Here is a 19,911-nt window from a genome sequence, read left to right on the forward strand (position 1 = left end):
TTATTTAATAACACAGAATAAAAAGGGCTCCCGCCACTGGTGTCTATTACATTGAAATTCAAAGCAGAAATCTAGAATAGCATTTTAAAATTCAGGAAAACAGATTTTAACATGATATTTTGATCTCAAAGAACACAGGCGCTATTCTAGTAACCCTCTACCTAAACAAACGGAGCGACTCAGTTCTGGCACATCTACCGAGATCCAAGATCTGTGATGCTAGAGCTAAGATCTCAATTAAACCTGCAATGTTGCCGAAAGCAGCACAGCATTTTTATTTATACTTACACTGTACTCTGTTGTAAGTTCTGCACTTCTAATGTTGCAACCAGGCATCCTACAAGTTACAAAAGATGCCAGATACAGAAGCACATAAAAGGTTGTAAATATAAATAAAACTGCAGTGTTTCATCTATGGAATTAAAAGAAAGATACAGAAACAGCGTATCATTTTACGGGCTGTTATTAAAGGACAAGGCTAGCAGTGACAGTAGCATCATGCTTGTTGCTATTAACAATTACTGTAACTGGTTGAATATGAGGATCAATGACAGTAACAAATGTGACCATACCATCTCGGAACAGTTCAGCATTTCCTTCAGACAAGAACAATCCAGTCACTTCCTGCGCAATCATATAAACTTCAGTATCTGAAAGGTCTCCATTATTTATAAAATCTCTGTGTTTCTTGTACAGCAGTTGGGAGTTGCCATCGGCTCCCTGATCTCTTCCTGTGGTCTCTACATGAGAGTTGCCACCAGCTCCCTGATCTCTTCCTGTGGTCTCTACATGAGAGTTGCCACCAGCTCCCTGATCTCTTCCTGTGGTCTCTACATGAGAGTTGCCACCAGCTCCCTGATCTCTTCCTGTGGTCTCTACATGAGAGTTGCCACCAGCTCCCTGATCTCTTCCTGTGGTCTCTACATGAGAGTTGCCACCAGCTCCCTGATCTCTTCCTGTGGTCTCTACATGAGAGTTGCCACCAGCTCCCTGATCTCTTCCTGTGGTCTCTACATGAGAGTTGCCACCAGCTCCCTGATCTCTTCCTGTGGTCTCTACATGAGAGTTGCCACCAGCTCCCTGATCTCTTCCTGTGGTCTCTACATGAGAGTTGCCACCAGCTCCCTGATCTCTTCCTGTGGTCTCTACATGAGAGTTGCCACCAGCTCCCTGATCTCTTCCTGTGGTCTCTACATGAGAGTTGCCACCAGCTCCCTGATCTCTTCCTGTGGTCTCTACATGAGAGTTGCCACCAGCTCCCTGATCTCTTCCTGTGGTCTCTACATGAGAGTTGCCACCAGCTCCCTGATCTCTTCCTGTGGTCTCTACATGAGAGTTGCTATCAGCTTCCATTTCAACACTATCTCTACTCTCTGATAAAGCCACTTTCATGAAAAGCTGACATGCTTTCTTGACATAACCCATGGCCTCTACAGTGTTGTAATTCGTAAGAACAACTCTTATGAAATTCTGCCTTCTGTCTCCTTGATTATGGTAATTTTCGTCAAACTGTGCTCTGTTAAAATTATTTCCTTGTGAAGACTGAGCATTTTTCAAATCACTTTGATATTTTGCTTCAACCTCATTTACCATCTCATTGATGTACTGAACAAAGAATTCAACAATATGAAGAAATTCAGCTGTTTTCTTGAAACCCAGGCCCTCTGCAAGCTTGATTGAAATATCTAGGATTTTCTGGTGGTGTTCCTGTGCAAAATTCCACAAACAGGATGTCACAGTATCCACTTGCCCATCATCCATCTTGGACAGCATATTTTTCAACCCATCAGGTTTTCCACTCGTATCTGAACTCACTGTTTTATTGATGCTTGCTATGGTCTCAGTCCGTCGCAACCTGAACACAATCTCTTGTTCTCGACAGAATGTTTTCACCTGCAGGTATAAAAATAAAATATGAAAAGAGTTCATCAAGTTTTAGGAATTCATTTATGTAACAGGCTTTATATGTTCTTTGTGCAAACTACATGAAATAAATGTGAAGTGTGGAAGTTAAATTTGTTTCCATGCTCTGCCATGCACAAATACTCAAAAAAGGAGTTTGACAAAATCATTGTTTAGCTGTCCACACTAAACTTGAAGAGTACTATCTTCTGTGACATGACACTGTGTAGTCCAGCAGACATTAACTGCAGTAAGCTGCTGGTTGCTTGTTTCCTCATTCTTTGACCCTGAAGTTGGAGGAGGCACATTCCTCTGAAATGTTGGTGAAACTCTACTGATCTACATCGTGTGTCATCCCAGAAAATAGTGAACTTCACAGTCCCTGCTCTGAGGACATCAGACGACATGCTAAAGATGTGTCTCAAATTTAATTTTGGATTGTATCAAGCCAATAATAGCAAGAACAGCTGTCAGCAAAGTAATTATAGCCTAGATTTACACACTTGTCACGTTGGGGGGGGGACTGTGTCTTTGATCACCATCCAGCGTCCAGTAAGAGATAATGGACCACTGGCACATGTGACATAATTCCAGGGCATCCACAGTTTTCATTCATAGAAATATATCAATAGAGAACAGTGACTAAATCACAACTGCTTGTTAATTTGTGTCTGGATACTGAGCCGTGTCCCTTGACCCTGCGGGTAAAGAACCCAGTTCTTTACCCACTCAAACCCGTGAACCCCTGCTCAAATGGGTAAGGGACAGGCTCATAAGAAACGACTTGCTTGCACGTGATGTCCTATGCCTCCCCAAGGTCGAGTAGGGGATCTCGGGAGAGGAAAACCACTGTCGGCACTATGGGCCAAGCTGGACGGATCAGCTAGTCCGAACTGGTAGGGAACACACTGCTCAAGTATACATAGATACAACTGGCGTTTCCAAACATATAAATAAATATATATTGATAACCTAAGAATACAGGTGGACTCTGCCTGATGGGCAGGGACTTGTCAGAACATGAGATGAACAATCTATGCAGAACTACACTGTGCCTAGGCGCACAGAGACTCAAGTCAGGCTCGCCTCACGGCGTCATTCAACTTCTCTAGTACAGACATGTACTCACACAAGCCTTGAGGGCACAAGAAAGATAAACAGGTTACAACACGCCTGAGGGGCGATGGCTGTTCAACACAACCCAAAACAAAACCAACTTATCTTACGCCACACGGCGTTCATGATAGAAAGGAAACCATCTACAACAGTAAGTCACTTACTTGCGTTTCCTGAATTACAACACAAAGTTTTACCTCACGACTTGATCCAGGCTTGATCACGTCGTGAGGGCACTCTTCCCCCTTCAAACGCTGCTACGGCCGAAACCAAATTTCACAAGATCAATTCAACATAACGAAACCAAATTTCAAGGCAGCGATGTTACCTGTCCAAGGTCAACGGGGAGAGAGAGGACGATACATTCGTTTTACTATACAGGAAACCTCGCACTGCATCCAGGAGGGGGGAGGGGGACAAGGTCAGCTGACCTGACGTCAGCTAAGACTTTAAGTAGAAAGGAGGAGGAACGGCTCGCATCCTGGCGTTTCNGGGGGGACTCCAAGGAACTTCACAGAGAAGAACCGTTGCACGGTTCAATACTCGTGACTGAGAATGAAATTTACATTTGCAGAGATGTTTCCTGAGAAAGGCAGTTCTCCTGTTCACCATTCCTACTGGCTTGGATTACATTCTACCTCCGCCCCCAATCCCATGGATCTAAATGACCACTTTCCTTGCAAACTGATACTATAATGTAACTGCATCCTCCTTGTACTCAATTTGATCAAGATGGGGCAGCATGTTCCTCGTGACACAGAACACAACAATCCGTACAATCACCACGAGGAGAACTTCAAAACTTACACAAAGTTCTTTATTATCTAATAAATATTACTTCCACTTGGCTCATCTGTTATGTCAAAACATTTCCAAACAGTTGTACATAAAGGTAAAGCTATCCCTAAACAGGTTGTGGAGGCCCAAAGGGTCCCAAGATGTTGAGGCTCACACATTATCTAGACAACTGGCTCACAGATGGCAATGAGGATGTCAGCCTTATTCCTGGTACTCATATCTGTTACAGCCTGAGCTGATCCTTGATGAAGGATTAGGTTAATTTAAAAATCCAATCACTTTACCAGGAATCGAACACGTGACCTACCGGCTTGAAGCAGTGTGCCTCAACTACGCTACCACGTGCCCCCAGTTGTACATAAACACTTTCACTATACAGGTGCACCTTGACTGATGCAATAGTTGTGTTCCAAAAAGTCACAGAGGGTCAAAACTTAATAAATCATACACAATTTTCCATTCTGCCCTAGCGTTCTTCATCTGGAAACTCACCCCTCATCTCCACCTCTCATGATCAGCCATCAAGCAAGTGTTTTTAACTGAAATCAGTCTAAATTAGTTGACTGCATTAAAATGAAATTACATTTCCATACTTTCATGAAACAATGAGTAACCACACTCTATTCTCTCATAGCAAGAGACCTCATTTCAGAACCATACACAATAACAACAAATGAAATGAGTGAAACAACATACCTCTTCATTAAACTGTTGACGGGTCAAAATCCTCTCACTGAGTTTCTTGGTGGCATCCAGAATAACCTGACGCTGGGCCTTATTAATCTCAGAGAAGTCCATTGGGTGGACTTGCAGCCCACCGTTGATTTCCACCAATCCTGTGTCTGTGAAAGACACCGTTGCTCCACTTCTGCTCAGTTGTTTTTGAACTCGCACCAGCCCAGCAAAAAAGTCATCCTTATCAGTGATATGATTAATGCCTCTTATAACCTGCAACACAGAATGCTATGCAGTACTGGACGGCTGGGACCTGGTGGTTTGCGAACTCCTTACGAATTTAAACAATGGTCTTCTGGGTTATGACACTGCACAGTCTTGTACATCACTACCAACGTTTTGTATGAACCTGACACTTCCATCTTCAGGAAAATTTCAGAATACTTCACAGAGTTTATGCACTCAAATATGATTACCAATTTTTTTAAAGAATCTGATGTCTCCATCTTCTGGAAATTTATACAATATTTCCGAGGTTTCATAGTCTCAGCTATGATTATCAATATATAAGATATATAAAGTATGGAATACACCATCTGCACAACAACAATCTGTATTTAAAACAAAGAAGATACTACTGCATCAACATTTGATTTTATTATGTTTAACAGTGACGCAACATGTTTCGACCCGTCCACACGTCATCAGGCATACAAAGCTCTGAGCTGTTGAGTTGCAATCAACTGTGATTTTACTCATCAAATAAGCATCCCTATTTTGTGTCTTGAAATTAAATTCAAATGTAAATGTATAACAAATCTTGGGTGAAATTTAAAGCTAAAGCTCTTAGATAAAAAACGTAGTTTAAAATTACAGCAGTAAAGATAGAAAATGAAAACATTACACCAAGAGAACAAAGATTAAGACATAAAAATTAAAATAGTGTTTAGTTGGCAACATTCTGTGACCGCTACGTGTAGGCCTGGTTTTTAGCCAGAAGAAGCAATTACAGCATGGGGGACCCACGTAAGAGAATCTTCTCATTAGGAAAGGTCATGCAGCCATGACCTCGGTAATGTCATAGAGAGCTTAAGCTCAATACAAGGTTAAGTGATATATATATATATGGTTGTACTTATGAATGGTATGTGTGCAGGCTGCCCCTGCCTTGATGCTGTTGCTATATGTAGTAGCACAGTCATTGATGACCATCAGTGTTCTGAATGAACCTGCTGTCTTGTAAGATTCGAGGTTGTCACAGCGGTGACTATGAACAACACTGTCTTCTGGGATGTGACGCTGTGTAGATATTGTGTAAACCAATGTTTCGGGGGAACGTATCATGATAGATTTCTCCGAAACTTTGGTTTACACAATACCTACAGAGCCCCACATCCCAGAAGACAGCATTCTTCAACCTGATTCAGGGAATTAAGAGAATATTTCAGTGGGTTCATAGTCTCATACATGATTATTAATGTTCCCAACAAACTTGATGGCTCCACCTTCAGGGAATTTACAGAATGTTTCAAAGGTTCAACGAAGAAATGCAAAAACGTTTCTGTTTTGTCAGGCAACAGATCAAAGTGTGCAGGGATCAAAGCATACACGAAACAGACTGCCACTTGTTGGTGTATGTCCTGTTTCGCTGGAGGGGGGTGGGTCAGCTCCCATCACACACAAAGTCACTAAACTTTTGTGACAAAATAGTAGGTCAGTAGAACGGTTGCCCAATGTCACTGAACAACGTGTAAGTGACCCACAAATTCCACTGAAGACTGCTCCTCTGCAACTGCACATTGTAATAAAATTTGAAGCAATATGTGTTTTTACATATTTTATAGAAACAATCATTTTACTGTTACCCATTTTGAGACTACTTTCCCTACTTTGAAAGAATAAAAGCAAACTTATGTGATCACTTTGCTGGTTGTGACTATGCCCTCCCCCACCCAACAACTCCTGAATGCCTGCTCAAGACGAGCAGCCTTAAGGAGGGAGAAACGTGATGATGCCTGAAAGCAAGAAGAGTGGAGCTAGAAGAGACAGCTGTTGCTGGCCAACAACTCGGTAAACATGTACCTGCAGCAATGTATATGTGTATTTGTGTATATTATACATAATTTGTAGTGAAAGGAAGCATGCAATTAGTTCCCAGAACTTCTTGTAATATTATCCTCCAGTCTATATCTATGTCTTTCTAGTGCTTTACTCCTTCACACTTTCTACCAAAACCCTCCATGCACTTCCTGTCTCTCACTCATCTTCTCTTTGATGCATGAAACATGCCCTGGTTACCACATCTTCCTTGACTTGATCATTATAATAGATGGGGAGTAAAAATTAATGAAGCTCCTTATCATGTGTTCTTCACCAGACTTATTTCATCCCTCTCTGGTTCAAATATTCTCAACATCCTGTTCCCAAACACCCTCAGCCTATTTTCTTCCAAGAACATGAGAGACCACATTTCATACCAGGACAAAATTACAGTTCTGAATATTCTGTCTTTACATTTTTTGGGTAGCAGGCAAGAGGAGAAAATGTTCTGAACCGAACAGTAGCAAGCAGTCTATGAATTTAATGTACTCTTTGTTTCAGCACAAATCAAATTTTAATCTGTTACTGGCATTCCCAACTACGTATTGAATTCTGCCACACTTTTAAAATATTTATTAGGTATCTTACATTTAATTTTATTATAGCCTACAAAATTATAGTAAAAAATACATGTCTCCAATATGTGCCTTTAGAGGTGACACGTCTTTCCATGGGTTTTAAAGAGTTAATGAAGCATGTCTTTCTATCATACTAATAATTCTGACCTTTGCATTGCCTTGCATGGAGTTTCCGTCATTGCCTTGCGTTTGTTTTGCAACACGGCGGAACATACGTCGATGTCTGTTGCTCCTCAAGCTTCCCTCAAATTCGTTTATGATACCACTTTGTGTTTCTTTGATAATAGCACTGGCTGTCTTAGTATTCATTGCTGACATGCTGAAGAACAACAGTGATGACCCAAACTGGAACACCTCAAGAGGCGTTACCCCTTCGGAATTATGTTTCTCACACAAAGCAACAAAGGTACTAAACAATCCCAGTCCATTTGCTGCCAGTGACCCATAATTGAGTGCAGTCACCATCACACGTCCCGTTCTGAAATGAGATGCAGGTACAGGAGCATGAATGCAATTATCTAAACAAAAACAACATAGTACAAGTACTGTCTTCTGAAATGTGATGCTGTGTAGTCCAGCATTCTAGAGGAATGTACTGTACTTCCCCAAATCCAGACACTTAGCAACATGTACACAGTGCTGTGCTTGGTGTCTGCTCCTTACTAGTTCCTTCCTTCACTTACTGTTCAACTCCAAAGACAAACAAGTGTGTTTCTGAGAAATACTGGTAAACCTCTACTGCACTACCCTGTGTCACATCCCTTTCACACACACTATCGCAAGCAACTCGTATCCTACGACAATGCATTCTGTATGATTCAGTATCCCTCACTAGCACTGCAGATATCACCACTCAACAGCCAGAAATTATTTTCCATGCATTTTGCCAAATATTTACCATATCAAAAAATAAGTTTCAAACTGATGATTCAAATCCTAATGAGCTCTACATTTCATATTATGTACCAATTACGCATGGTATCAAGCATGATCACTCAACTTGTAACACTTCTGTACTGTGTTCTGTGGTAACCAGCTCAAATCTCAGTCAGGACACAAACTATCCTACAAATTTTTGTGGATTCCCTTATTCCCTCCAGGCAAAATGACAGGATAGGACCTCGATTAGGCCATGGCCACTTCCTTTCCAATCCATCATTCACCAATCAATGATGTATATAGTTCAAGCTACTGTCAACATTAGTAAATAAACTACAAATAAATATTCATGCAAGTAGAGGTTACATTGGAGTAATATGAAAGAAGATTAAATTTGCCTCAGAAAGACTAGTGTACACCCCTCAAAACCTGTTTAGTCATTTCAGGCATGAAATTTTCAGAAAGGCAAATGGGGACAACCACCCCTCAATGCATCCACTTCCTGTGCACTGTGCAAACAAAATGCAACATACGACATCAAACTCGGTACTCCCAGAGTTCCCTTCTCACTCTCTGTTTCGGAGGTGTTTCGAACATATTCTGGTTTGCTGGCTTCGTTCACAGGCTAGTCTCAAGCTTGATGGAAAAATCAAGGTACTTCTATATTAATGGTGGTCAAAGTAACTTTAAATATTACTGTTATGTCATCTGCCATGTTGGGGCTGCTGTCCTTAGAAGTTTATTTCTGAAAACATAACACAAAGTGTAGCCTTAGAATCTGCCTCCAACTTGTACACAAGGTTAGGCTTTTGGCTTTGTTTTTAATAGTATATACCTAAAAGATCCTACGTTTAAGCCCTGAGTTTTGATTTTATAACTAAACTTCTAAGGCCAGGTGCGCTAATGTGGCGAACAGTTTGGTGGTAAATTTCAGTTACCAGGGCCACACAATAATAAAATATCAATACAGTAAAACCCCAATTATCCGATTTAGACTGAACTGGAGGATGGCCGAATAACCAAAAATATCAGATAATACAAATAATATTAAAAACACAGACAAACATATGATACATATAAGGAGAGTAGGAAAAAGGCTAAGAAAATAACTGGCAGTAAAAAGAAAGCTTCCCTCTAAAAGGTAATTAAAAATATTGAGTTTTCTAAATCAGAATGGCAGTAGGAAGTTTCATCAAGCTGTAAACAAACTGAATAAAGGATTCCAACCAAGGCTGGATATCTGTAAGGATAAAAACTGAAATGTAACAGGAGACAAATTAGAGATGTGAATAAATGGATTGAAAATGCTGAAGAAACTCTGAAGAGGACAGATGAAAAAGAGATAGAAAAAATACAGGATATCACTGCTGAAACTTGAGACTGATACTCCGTCATTACTTGAGGTTAAAATGGCAATAACAAGAGCACCTGGCGAGGATTTCACAGTCGCAAAAGTTTTAAGAACGGTCAACAGTCTCTCTCATAAATTAAAAAGCCATATGTACACACACCCACATGTGTGGCGAGCATTCTCACAATGACTCGCACCACTGATTCTGCTTTTCAGGCACTAAAGTCGGATATCAGGGAATGTCAGATAACCGACAGTGGGATGAACATGTTCTACTGCAACAGAATGAATATTACTATTACCATATTACCATAATTTGTGAGTGGTTACTCTTTCCTCACCTGCCAAGAACTTCTCCACTCTGCGTCACCTTGGTGAGGTATGCAACACCCTTGGCTGAAGCAATTCCCAATACATTACTAGCAGCAGAAATCCAGCAGTTTCGAGCTTCTGTATCCTTCAACCCCACACTCTGTTCATGTCTGCCTCGGTCAACCAATGTTTGTGTACTCCTTGAGGCACCATACACACCAGTCCAGATAGCTCCAGCACTGGCTGCTGCAGCTACAGGTGCTGCCACAGCAGTAAACATCGCGGTCAAACTCACTGCCATACCACCAACCTGCCATGCATACATGAATACAGGAGGAATTTAATTACATTTAAACTAACGGACCAAAATACAAATTCTGCCAAATTCAAACCCTGTCACAACCTCACAACTCATTTTAATATTACACTTGTACCCCGATCTGAGTCTTCAGTCTTCCAACGTCAGAAGCAGGAGAGACGGGGCATCTGTGCCGCATATCCACTGGGAAACAATAACTCAGATCCTGAGAACAGACTATACTTTTGAGGTTCTGAGACTCTTGTGCAGACTACCATAAGAATTTGCAACATTAACTTTGCTCTCATCTTGCCATTTCTTTTTGATTTACACCACTGTTGCGTTCAAGTAATCGGAAGACTGTAAACAGTTGGAATTACTGCAGAAGTGAGAATGAAGGTAGAGTGTTGGGACAATGTGTCAATCCATATTCATTAAAAAAATGACTTACATGACTTATGCTTTTAACAGCTCAACTTTTGTGTGCCATGTGATATACTGACATCGTTATCATGATTCTTGCTGCTACACCGCTAGACTCACTGCCAGTGCCTACCTCTTTCGTTTCAATGTACACATTTTCTTATACAGTTCACTTGGTATTGGTGAAGTAAAGACGCCAATGTTCTTACGTTCACAAATGTCACTAACCTGAACCATCCACACTCAGCACCTACCATACTTAGCCAACTGTGACGTACAGCGAACATTAGTGCCTTCTGTGATGTTACACTGTGTAGGCTGGTAATTCTCTACCCTGAAGATGGAGGCAGCATATTCCTCCCAAACAATACTACCAATCTATTGCAACCCTTCATTCTAATTGGTGGACTATGGTGCATTAATTAAATCTATATTAAGTTAAGATTACAAAATTACAAACAAAGAGATCTGGCAGATAGCCAGCTCTTACACGCGGAAGGGACATAGTTCAAGTTTTGCTATGTGGACAGGAAGTAACATCTGGTACTTTCCTGGAATTCTGGCAGTTTCAGCAAAGTCGGAAAGTCTTTGAAAATTTGAGAGCTGACAGCTTGGGACAGCGATAACTTAGAAGTGGGACGGCCGGAGCCTCATACCCTGATCGTAATGCATCAAGGGGCTGTCAACCTTAGCGTCAGGTCAGCATCTGCCAGAATCACATAGCAAAGCAACATGATTGGGAATTCAAAATTTAGGGAACCTCCTAGTTTGAAAACTTAACCAATGGCAGAAGTGGAGGAGTGGATTTCTCTTGGAGTCTGGGGTTCGTGGACCTCAGCATTCAGAGAGAGGGCATTCCACCTCGAGGAGTCTTGATACAACTTTCGGCAAAGTCGGATATAAAATTTACAACTATGGCCCTTCCGTAAAGTATTATAAGTAAAGTTCAAATTAAGTACTAATAAATTCAGTTGTATTCCGTAAGCTGGAGGGAATTGAATGACCACTAAGTGCAACGGTCAAAAGAGGTGTGTGATTGTAGTGAAAGGTTCTTCCTGCCCTGCCCGAGCCAGACCCGTATAAGACCCGGGATAGGAACACAGCTCTACCAATTACTGAACAGAACCCAGATACTCCCATCTTTACCTGCTCTCGCATACCAGCTCCAACTATCACAATTCTCCTCCCTCCCCACCTAACTTCTCGACATCCACGAGAAGAGGGAGTACGGCGATAAGTGGAGCGCGACGTAGGATAAAGGGAGGACGGCAACAGCGTGGCGCTCAACATAAAGGGCTCAAAGGAGTGAGCGGTTACACTATCACACTGCATGGCATCACATCCTAGTAGACCCTAATCTTTGGTCACTTCTGTGAGAATCCAAAATCTTACAATCACACAGCACATTCAGAGTTACAATAATTAAAGCTGTATGTGATGAATGACATGAAAGTGCGTAGTGAACTGTACCTGCATCTTAAGCCCTTGAACACTATACCTGGGACATCCCAGGTTACCACAGACTGCACCACATGGCGCTGCGTGAGATGTCCCAGAACAAATCTCTTTTTCAATTTTCTTCATGAGATCTACTGTGATCAGTGACAAAATATACATACCCTGGCATCTTGTGACAGATATTTGGAAGTATTTGTTTGTTTCTTCCAGGTCTAATGCATCAATGAGCCGAGAAATACTCAGCAGACAAAGGGCTGAACAGACTGAGTTAGGGAATGTACATGCATATGTAAAAGAAACCGTACCATACAACTCACCATTATAAGTGAGCTGGCAGTATCACACACGGACAAAAGTGTGTTTGTGAAGCTACTTGCTGGAGTCTTGCCAAAGTCCAGGATAACTTTATCATTTTCATCGCCAATATAAACCCCTCCTCTTGGGTAACAGTAGCTGCCACTTGGCAACTGATTGCTTTTCAGGAAATCATCCCAGTCTTTGTACACGCGGCAGTTGGAGTCCACAAATTTCTCAGGTCCTGCTTTTTTTGCATCCTGACAAAATATTGTCACAATTTCACATCATTATACAGTTTATTCAATGTGCAGGATTGCTGACAAGATAAATACTATTCACAATAAGTCATTACTGGTTGTGGTGCAAGTGTGGTTGGACTTCCAAACTCTTCCTATTCCAATTCTAATTATAATCTCCAGTCATGTATGGTATGTTACCATGAATTTGATTCAAAAATCATGTTCAAAAACACTGCATAAATATGAAGTGAGCATAAAAATTTATAACCTAATTGAAATGAGTTTTAGATAAATGGGGGGGATGGAATGATTTTGAGCATTAATGGGTATTAAGAACGAGAATTTATAAAAACAAGATGGCATTAAGAAAGAGACCAAAGCAGAATGAATCTGAAGAGGCTCAGCAGTGAAAAAGGAAGGCAGAAGTATTACAGGAATAATTTTATGGAGCATAAACTTACACAGAGGTAGGATAATTCAGCCAGCACTGTAACAATGCTACAGAGTGGATAACCACTGAACTTTCGGTCTGATTCCCAAAAGGGACAAAAAAATTTTCCTTCTCCATTGTGTCCAAGATGGCTCTGGGTTCAAACCCAGCCTCTTATCCAGTAAGTACTGGAGACAAAACAGTCAAAGCATAATGCTAACCATTCATCTCCATCTAGTGCCCTCTTATGTCTCGCTGGTGCAGTGTTTAATTAAGCACAGAGAAAACTTTATTCCTTACATTGTGTGATTAGACACTTCAGCAGTACTGACATGTTGTTCTTGGAGAACTACTCATGTTGACAATGACAGGTCATAATGAACACTACTCGTAATACAGTCAACATACTGTCATGTGTTGAGTGTGTGACACGTGACAAATAACATCACACCATATTGAATATAGTGAATTTATTCCACTCTCATATTTTTACACAATTCATAATCACACAAGTACATTATCAAGGTATGTTTTACATTTCATACAGATAACACAATGACAAAGATGAGGTTATTTTGAAAGTTTTTAAGGACACAATTTGACAGCAACTTTATTTCCAAACTAATGACTGCTAGGACTAAGAGCATTAGGTTTAAATTGCAAACAGACACTCAAAACCCTGTCTTATCAACTCTCTTATGTGATGTCTATCTAAAACATCTTGAGGGTGTCATACCTTGAGCAAAAGGTAAAGTTGTCCCTGGGTCTAACTACTTAAGCACTATGCCACAAAGGCATATGGGGGAGTGGATGTATAGGGCCATCTTTTCTTGACCTCTGCACTAGTTGGAGGTGAGTGGTCAGTTTCATGCCTTGGCCACTTTACCCATACATAAAAAGGCCCTGGTACCCATTTATTATGAGGCTGGGTGGGCCCAAGAACTGGTGTGAGTTATGTGGAGAAGAAAACATTCTTGCCCTTATTGGGACTCAAAACTGACCCCTCAGCCACTGACCTCACAGCCAGTCCCTGTACCAATTGCACTACTCCGGCTCCTTATGTTACACCTTGAGAAGGCAACTTTAAGTTAAACAAGATCTCTGCTATGGTACCTTTCACTCCTGTCACATATTAAAAACAGAATCTATAATTTTATAATCATGTTGTACACATTTATGCCACCATCTGAAGATTACAGCCTCAACAATATTTTACACATAGTACAAGGGCAAAAAGGTGAACCTGTCTCTGTGCTTAATTAATAAAGCACTATGCCATGAAGGCATATGCGGGAGTGGAGGTATAGCTCCACCATTCTTGACCTATGCACTAGTTGGAGGTGAGTGTTCACCTTCAGGCCCTGACCTCTTTACCTACAGGGAAAGAGCCCTCATTAAATATTAGGTAGGTGTCTGGGTGGGCCCCAGAACCAGTCTGGATGCTGCAAAGTATAGAAAAATCTCTTTCCCCTGCCAGGAATCAAACCATGGCTGTCAAACCTGTTACTATGCTGAGTTATCCCAGCTCTTTAGACACAGTGTAAAAAATAAATGACTAGTGCAAAGAAACATCCTTGAGGCACCTGTTTTAAGTCTTAGTGACTGAGGTTTTAAGCAGTTTCTTTTAGTCAAATGCCACCATAACAACTTGACATAGACCAGAACCACTTCCTTCCACATTCATAATGACTATTCATTCATCTTAATTTTTCTATCCCATTCAGTAAAAAATAACAATTTTCATTTCATGCATCCAGTTGTGTTATTATACAAAATCCTTTACTGGAGTCCGTCATACACAGCAACATAACAGTCAAGGTTAACATTAGCTTAGCTGCATGTTTCAGCTTTTAAAGCCATCATCAGGCAAAACACATGATTACTATATTCACATACTACTGAAATGCAATTGCGATGGTAAAGCTGAATACTTGATAACTCTTACATTATAAAATACATTAAATTATAAACTTATTATAAAATGAAAGTTATGGAATAAAATATGATTAAAAACTCTTCATGTGATATCGCATATCATGAAGCCAGTTGTTGCAATGATATGCAATATCACAAGAAGAGTTTTTAACCATATTTTATTCCATAACTTTCGTTTTATAATAAGTTTGTAATTTAGGAGTTATCAAGTACCCAGCTTTACTATCACAATGAATCTGCAGTTCAATAGTGTGTGAATATAGTAATCATGTGTTTTGCCTGATGATGGCTATAAAAGCCGAAACATGCAGCTAAGCTAATGTTAACCTTGACTGTTATGTTGCTGTGTACGACGGACTACAATAAAGGATTGTAAAAAATAATAACATTCACAGTTAAAATGCACCATCAAATAATGCACACATAAATCACCGAGATAAAATTTCAAAGTAGTGCATGCAGCAAACTAGAATTTCTCACCTTTGGGTCACAGCCTGGAATTCGGAACACAGGAAATGGAAACAGTTGGTCCTCCCTGTTCAGGAACACAAAGATTGTCGACACCAGCATTTCAGAGCCTTGGCACTCTGGTGAATCCTTGCTGTGCTTTTTGATTATAGCACTAACTTTGCGGATTTCTGTTAATTTCTCCTTTGGGTAACCTGGGCAATGAGTTATGTCTGTTTACAGTACATATAACAAGTTTTCTGATGTGAATATTGCTTTTGGATTTCAATATAGGTCCCTAAGTTATCAACCCTTTGCATACATATGTACACATTTTTTTTCCAAGCATTCTCAGTTCAAGCTTGAAGCACAGAGTTAATCTAAATAAAAAAAGGTACAGTTGTCCCTGTGCTTAACTAATTAAGCACTACACCAGGAAGATGTATGGGGGAATGGATGTAGAGACCCATATTTTCTTTACTTTGGCACTAGTTGGAGGTGAGTGGTCAGCTTCACGCCTCGGCCGCTTTAACCCCGAAGAAAGAGCCCCCAGTACCCATTGGCTAGGAGGCTGGGTGGGCCACCCTGCCAGTCTGGATGACATTGAGAAGGGAAAATTCTTGACCCTACTGGGACTTGAAATCCAAACCCTCAGTCGTTCGGCCTGCAGCCAGTCACTATAGCAACTGTGCTTGCTGGCTCTTGGTTAATCTAGATATTATTTCAAAATTAACTTCCTTCCTCATATACAACACAATGCACATGTATTACAAAGATAAAATTGTCAAACCTGTTTAGGGGAACAACAGGACTTCATTCTGAGAATCATATGCAGGTTGTGTGGGAAATCTTCACAGTGTCAGAACTTTAAAACAGCTGGCACATGCACTGGAGTTGATGGTTGTTGCTCAATTCAACAATGAGACAAAAACTGTACAAAAGTATCCACATCTACTCTCACAACTGTAACATAACACCAAGACATGCAGAATGCTGTCCTTGTATTACATAACATGTACATACAAAATCACTTTCTGTTCACCTATATTGAATAGTAAATTTGAAGGAATAAAGAGAGAAGCAGAGAGAGAGAAAGGACTGCAACAAGCAAATTCAAAGACTTTTCCATTCATTGGTGCTGATTTACTTGTCAATGATGAAGAGATGAGGGAGTCTATGAGTCCTGCACATATACTTACTGTGCTTTACAGGGCAAAACCTGTCCCGGTATTTTGTAGTACCAGCTAATATGTATTACAGTTTCTTTCCAAAGGAAAAGAAAAAGTATTTACCAAGAAACCATGTCTTACCATGTGCTCATGCACCAAGGATTCAAAAGAGGACAAACTTGGTGAATGCCTACTGAAGTTGCATATCTTTTTACCTGCACAGAAACAGTAGTTACTGAACATTTATTTGCAGTCCAATTACACTTAGCCTGTGGTCTACTGTGAACAGCCACAGCAACTGTGATACATCCAAACTGATCAAGAATTATTACCAATCTTCCACTGATGGCTACACAGATCACTGTCTTTCGGGTCGTGATGCCATGCAGTCTGATATAATGTTACCAACATTTTTGTAGAACCTACTACTGGCTGAGCTAAGTAACTTTAAAACTTACTGTCACTTCTCTTACTTCCTGCCATGTTACTGCTGCCAAAATCAGAAGTTTATTTGTTTCCTACGCCAATAACCCAAGGTTATGCTTTCAATCTTATCTTTAATGTGTTGGATTTTCAGTTCCATTTTGAAAATGTTAGGATTTTGATTTCATTTCTAAAAGCAAGTATTTAAAAACCTTCTCAGAGTAGGTTTTGGGCTTTATTTTTACAAACAAACTTCTAAGACTGACAGCCCCAAAAAGGTACATAACAGGGCGCTGAAGTTATTATGTCACCTGGATCACCTGTTAACACATAAATAGCTCTACTGCCTCTGTCTTCACATCAGGTGTTTATATCGCCCTTCTAAACAAGATTTCAACTGCCATAATTTCTTACCAAAAACACTACATGAAATAAAAATAAACATCACACAGCTGAGTTTAAAACATGTTCAATAACCTCAGATTTCACCTTCTACCATGAAGATGGGGGGCATGCGGTAGCGTAGTTGGTTGAGGCACTATGCTACAAGCCAGAAGGTCGCGGGATCGAATCCGATGAGGTCAATGGATTTTTTTCAGTTTACCTAATCCTTCCAGCTGCACAATGGTCCTGGGGTCAACTAAGCCTCTAACAGAAGTGAGTACCAGAAATATAATTGGGGGTGAAGGGCAGCCGGCATGTAAGGCTGACAACCTTACTGCCATCTATGAGCCGACTGTGTAGAAAATGTGGGAACCTCAACATCTCACAACACTATGGGCCTCCATGGCCTGTTACAGGAATACATTTACTTTCTTTTTTACTTACCATGAAGATGGAGGTAGCAGCTTCCTCTGGAACGCTAGTAATGTTCTACTGTACTGTGCAACAACACATCCCAGAAAGCCGGGTCCAGACTTGTTGCGTATCCCTGTATCGTATCTCTGTTTCGTATCGTCCGATGCAACGCGACAAAATTTTGCGTCCAGACTTGTTGCGTATCTCCACTCCACTCCATTCAGAGTATATAAACAGAGAATCACATACAGAAGAACGCACACTGCTGATGACTACACTCCAACTGTCTGGAGCTGATAAGCAAAGCGCGATGCAGCCGCCTATACGTCCAGACTGGCACCACTGCAACCTGAGTCGTCCCTTTGATGCGACGGGAAAAGACCGCCAAGCGAGCGAACAGCCCGTTGCGTATCATTTTCCAACGGAAGGATGATACGGGGTACCGTCCACACTGATACGATACGGGGATACGCAACAAGTCTGGACCCGGCTGAAGACAGTCATGTTCGGGCATTACCTGTAAAATCATTTTCACTTTCTGGAAGCTCATCTGGACGACCAAAGATGGCATACCCCAAGTTCCTTTCTAGCAATTTCTCCTCATCACACTTATAGCAGTCCCAATCTCTGTCCCCAAACTTCTCATACAAGCACTGTTGCTCTTCTTGAACTGCTTCCTCCCACGGCGTCTGTGGGGCAACTTCTGCCATTTTCTTTGCTTCATCTGACATCTTCCTTGCGGACACAACAAAACCACACCTGTTAACACCGACACATGTGTAAACCACTGAGCTCATACAGACAGGTAACTGACAAACAACATGAAAAACAAAATTGACCCTCCATTTCCCAATCTGCAGATTGGCTCTGTAATCCACATAGTCTCCTCTCAAACAGATGTATGAGATCTTTTTCTGGCAGTAAAACAGCCAGAGCATGACAATGACCACTCACCTCCATCTTGTGCAGAGGTCTAGGCCGTGTGGAGTATTCTTGCTACTGCAACCATACGCCTTCACCTAGATACAACTTTAGTTTTCAACATTGTTACCGTTAAGACTTCATGCAATTAAATGCATCAAGCTTTACATCCCCCTCCACCTACCCACACCCACACAAGTTTCGAGAGTAATTTGCTAAGGCACAGGAGGAACTTCACCTTCTCCTTTATTCATAAACAACGTGCCACTGCTTTCACACATTTTAGCACATTCTGTAGTACCATTTAATTACAAAGGATTTCAGACAGTGCACAGAGTCACACCACATGCCTCCAAATAGTAGTCCAGCACATTACCACTACAGTAACCTGTGCAATAAGTTTAATCTTCCCAGAAATACTTATTGGGTCAGTTATGGTGTGGGCTAGCACCTCCCGGACTCTTCTCGCTCACTCACGGAGCTGAGCCCTTCTTGAGAAGCCGCCAATTGTGCAGCTACTCAAGAACTTCCAAGCATTTTATGGAACTCGGAGGTTCATTACCATGTTCACAAGAGCCCTTCACTGGTACCTATTCTGAGCCACATCAATGCAGTCCGTAACGCCCTATGCTATCTCTTCAAGATCCATTTTAATATTATCCACCCACCTACGCCTTGGTCTTCCCAGTGGTCTCTGTCCTTCTGGCTTTCCCACCAATATCCTATATGCATTCCTCTCCTCCTTTGTTCGTGCTACATGCCCTGCCCATCTCATCCTCCGTGACTTCAGCATTCTAAGTATACACGGAGAAGAGTACAAGTTATGAAACTCCTCATTATGCAGTTTTCTCCAACCTCCTGTCACAGTAACATATACTTATTTATATACTATTTTAACTTATACTATTTTCTCTGTGTTTACTTCTAGACCAACCTCCTTACTTGCGTGGGATGTAGATGTATGAACAGACAACCACTTCTTGAACTGTTCTATACTATTTATTATAGTTGCACAAGATACACAGACGAACTTGAAGAACTGAAGACTAATAGCATAGTACCAACAGTGCTACTGCTTGCATCACCCACACCACACCTCGTAATATCAAGTCAAAGTCAAAGTCACACTGCAATATACGGTCAGTCAGTCAGTCAATCTTGGGGTCAAGCACAATCTGGGGCTCATTACCAGATATTTATTACTGTTTGACAGTTTAGGTCTTGCTACTGTGGGGCGACCTCTCTAACGAGAGGACAGGTCTGTCTTTTGTCAGAGCCATTGTCTATAGTAGTAAGTCATTTGGCATAACCGGGGCCCGGATTTTGATAACATGTCATCTTTTTTTCCTTGTATCCTATGTG

The 19,911-nt window shown here is 41.0% G+C and overlaps 1 protein-coding gene across 1 annotated transcript; it reads right to left on the minus strand.

The window, feature by feature from the left end:
• LOC111872425 lies at nt 1-19,253 on the minus strand. The gene is made up of 8 exons (XM_023866333.2): nt 19,218-19,253; nt 18,146-18,387; nt 15,272-15,453; nt 12,208-12,444; nt 9,741-10,021; nt 7,317-7,647; nt 4,513-4,764; nt 1-1,893 (listed from the first exon to the last, which is right to left on the minus strand). Exons 2-8 carry the CDS (start codon nt 18,357-18,359, stop codon nt 466-468), a joined length of 2,925 nt encoding a protein of 974 aa, XP_023722101.1. The 5' UTR covers nt 18,360-18,387; nt 19,218-19,253; the 3' UTR covers nt 1-465.
• Nucleotides 19,254-19,911: the final 658 nt, after the last annotated feature.

This window comes from Cryptotermes secundus, unplaced genomic scaffold, assembly GCF_002891405.2.
Source record: "Cryptotermes secundus unplaced genomic scaffold, Csec_1.0 scaffold247, whole genome shotgun sequence".
Lineage (NCBI taxonomy): Eukaryota > Metazoa > Arthropoda > Insecta > Blattodea > Kalotermitidae > Cryptotermes > Cryptotermes secundus.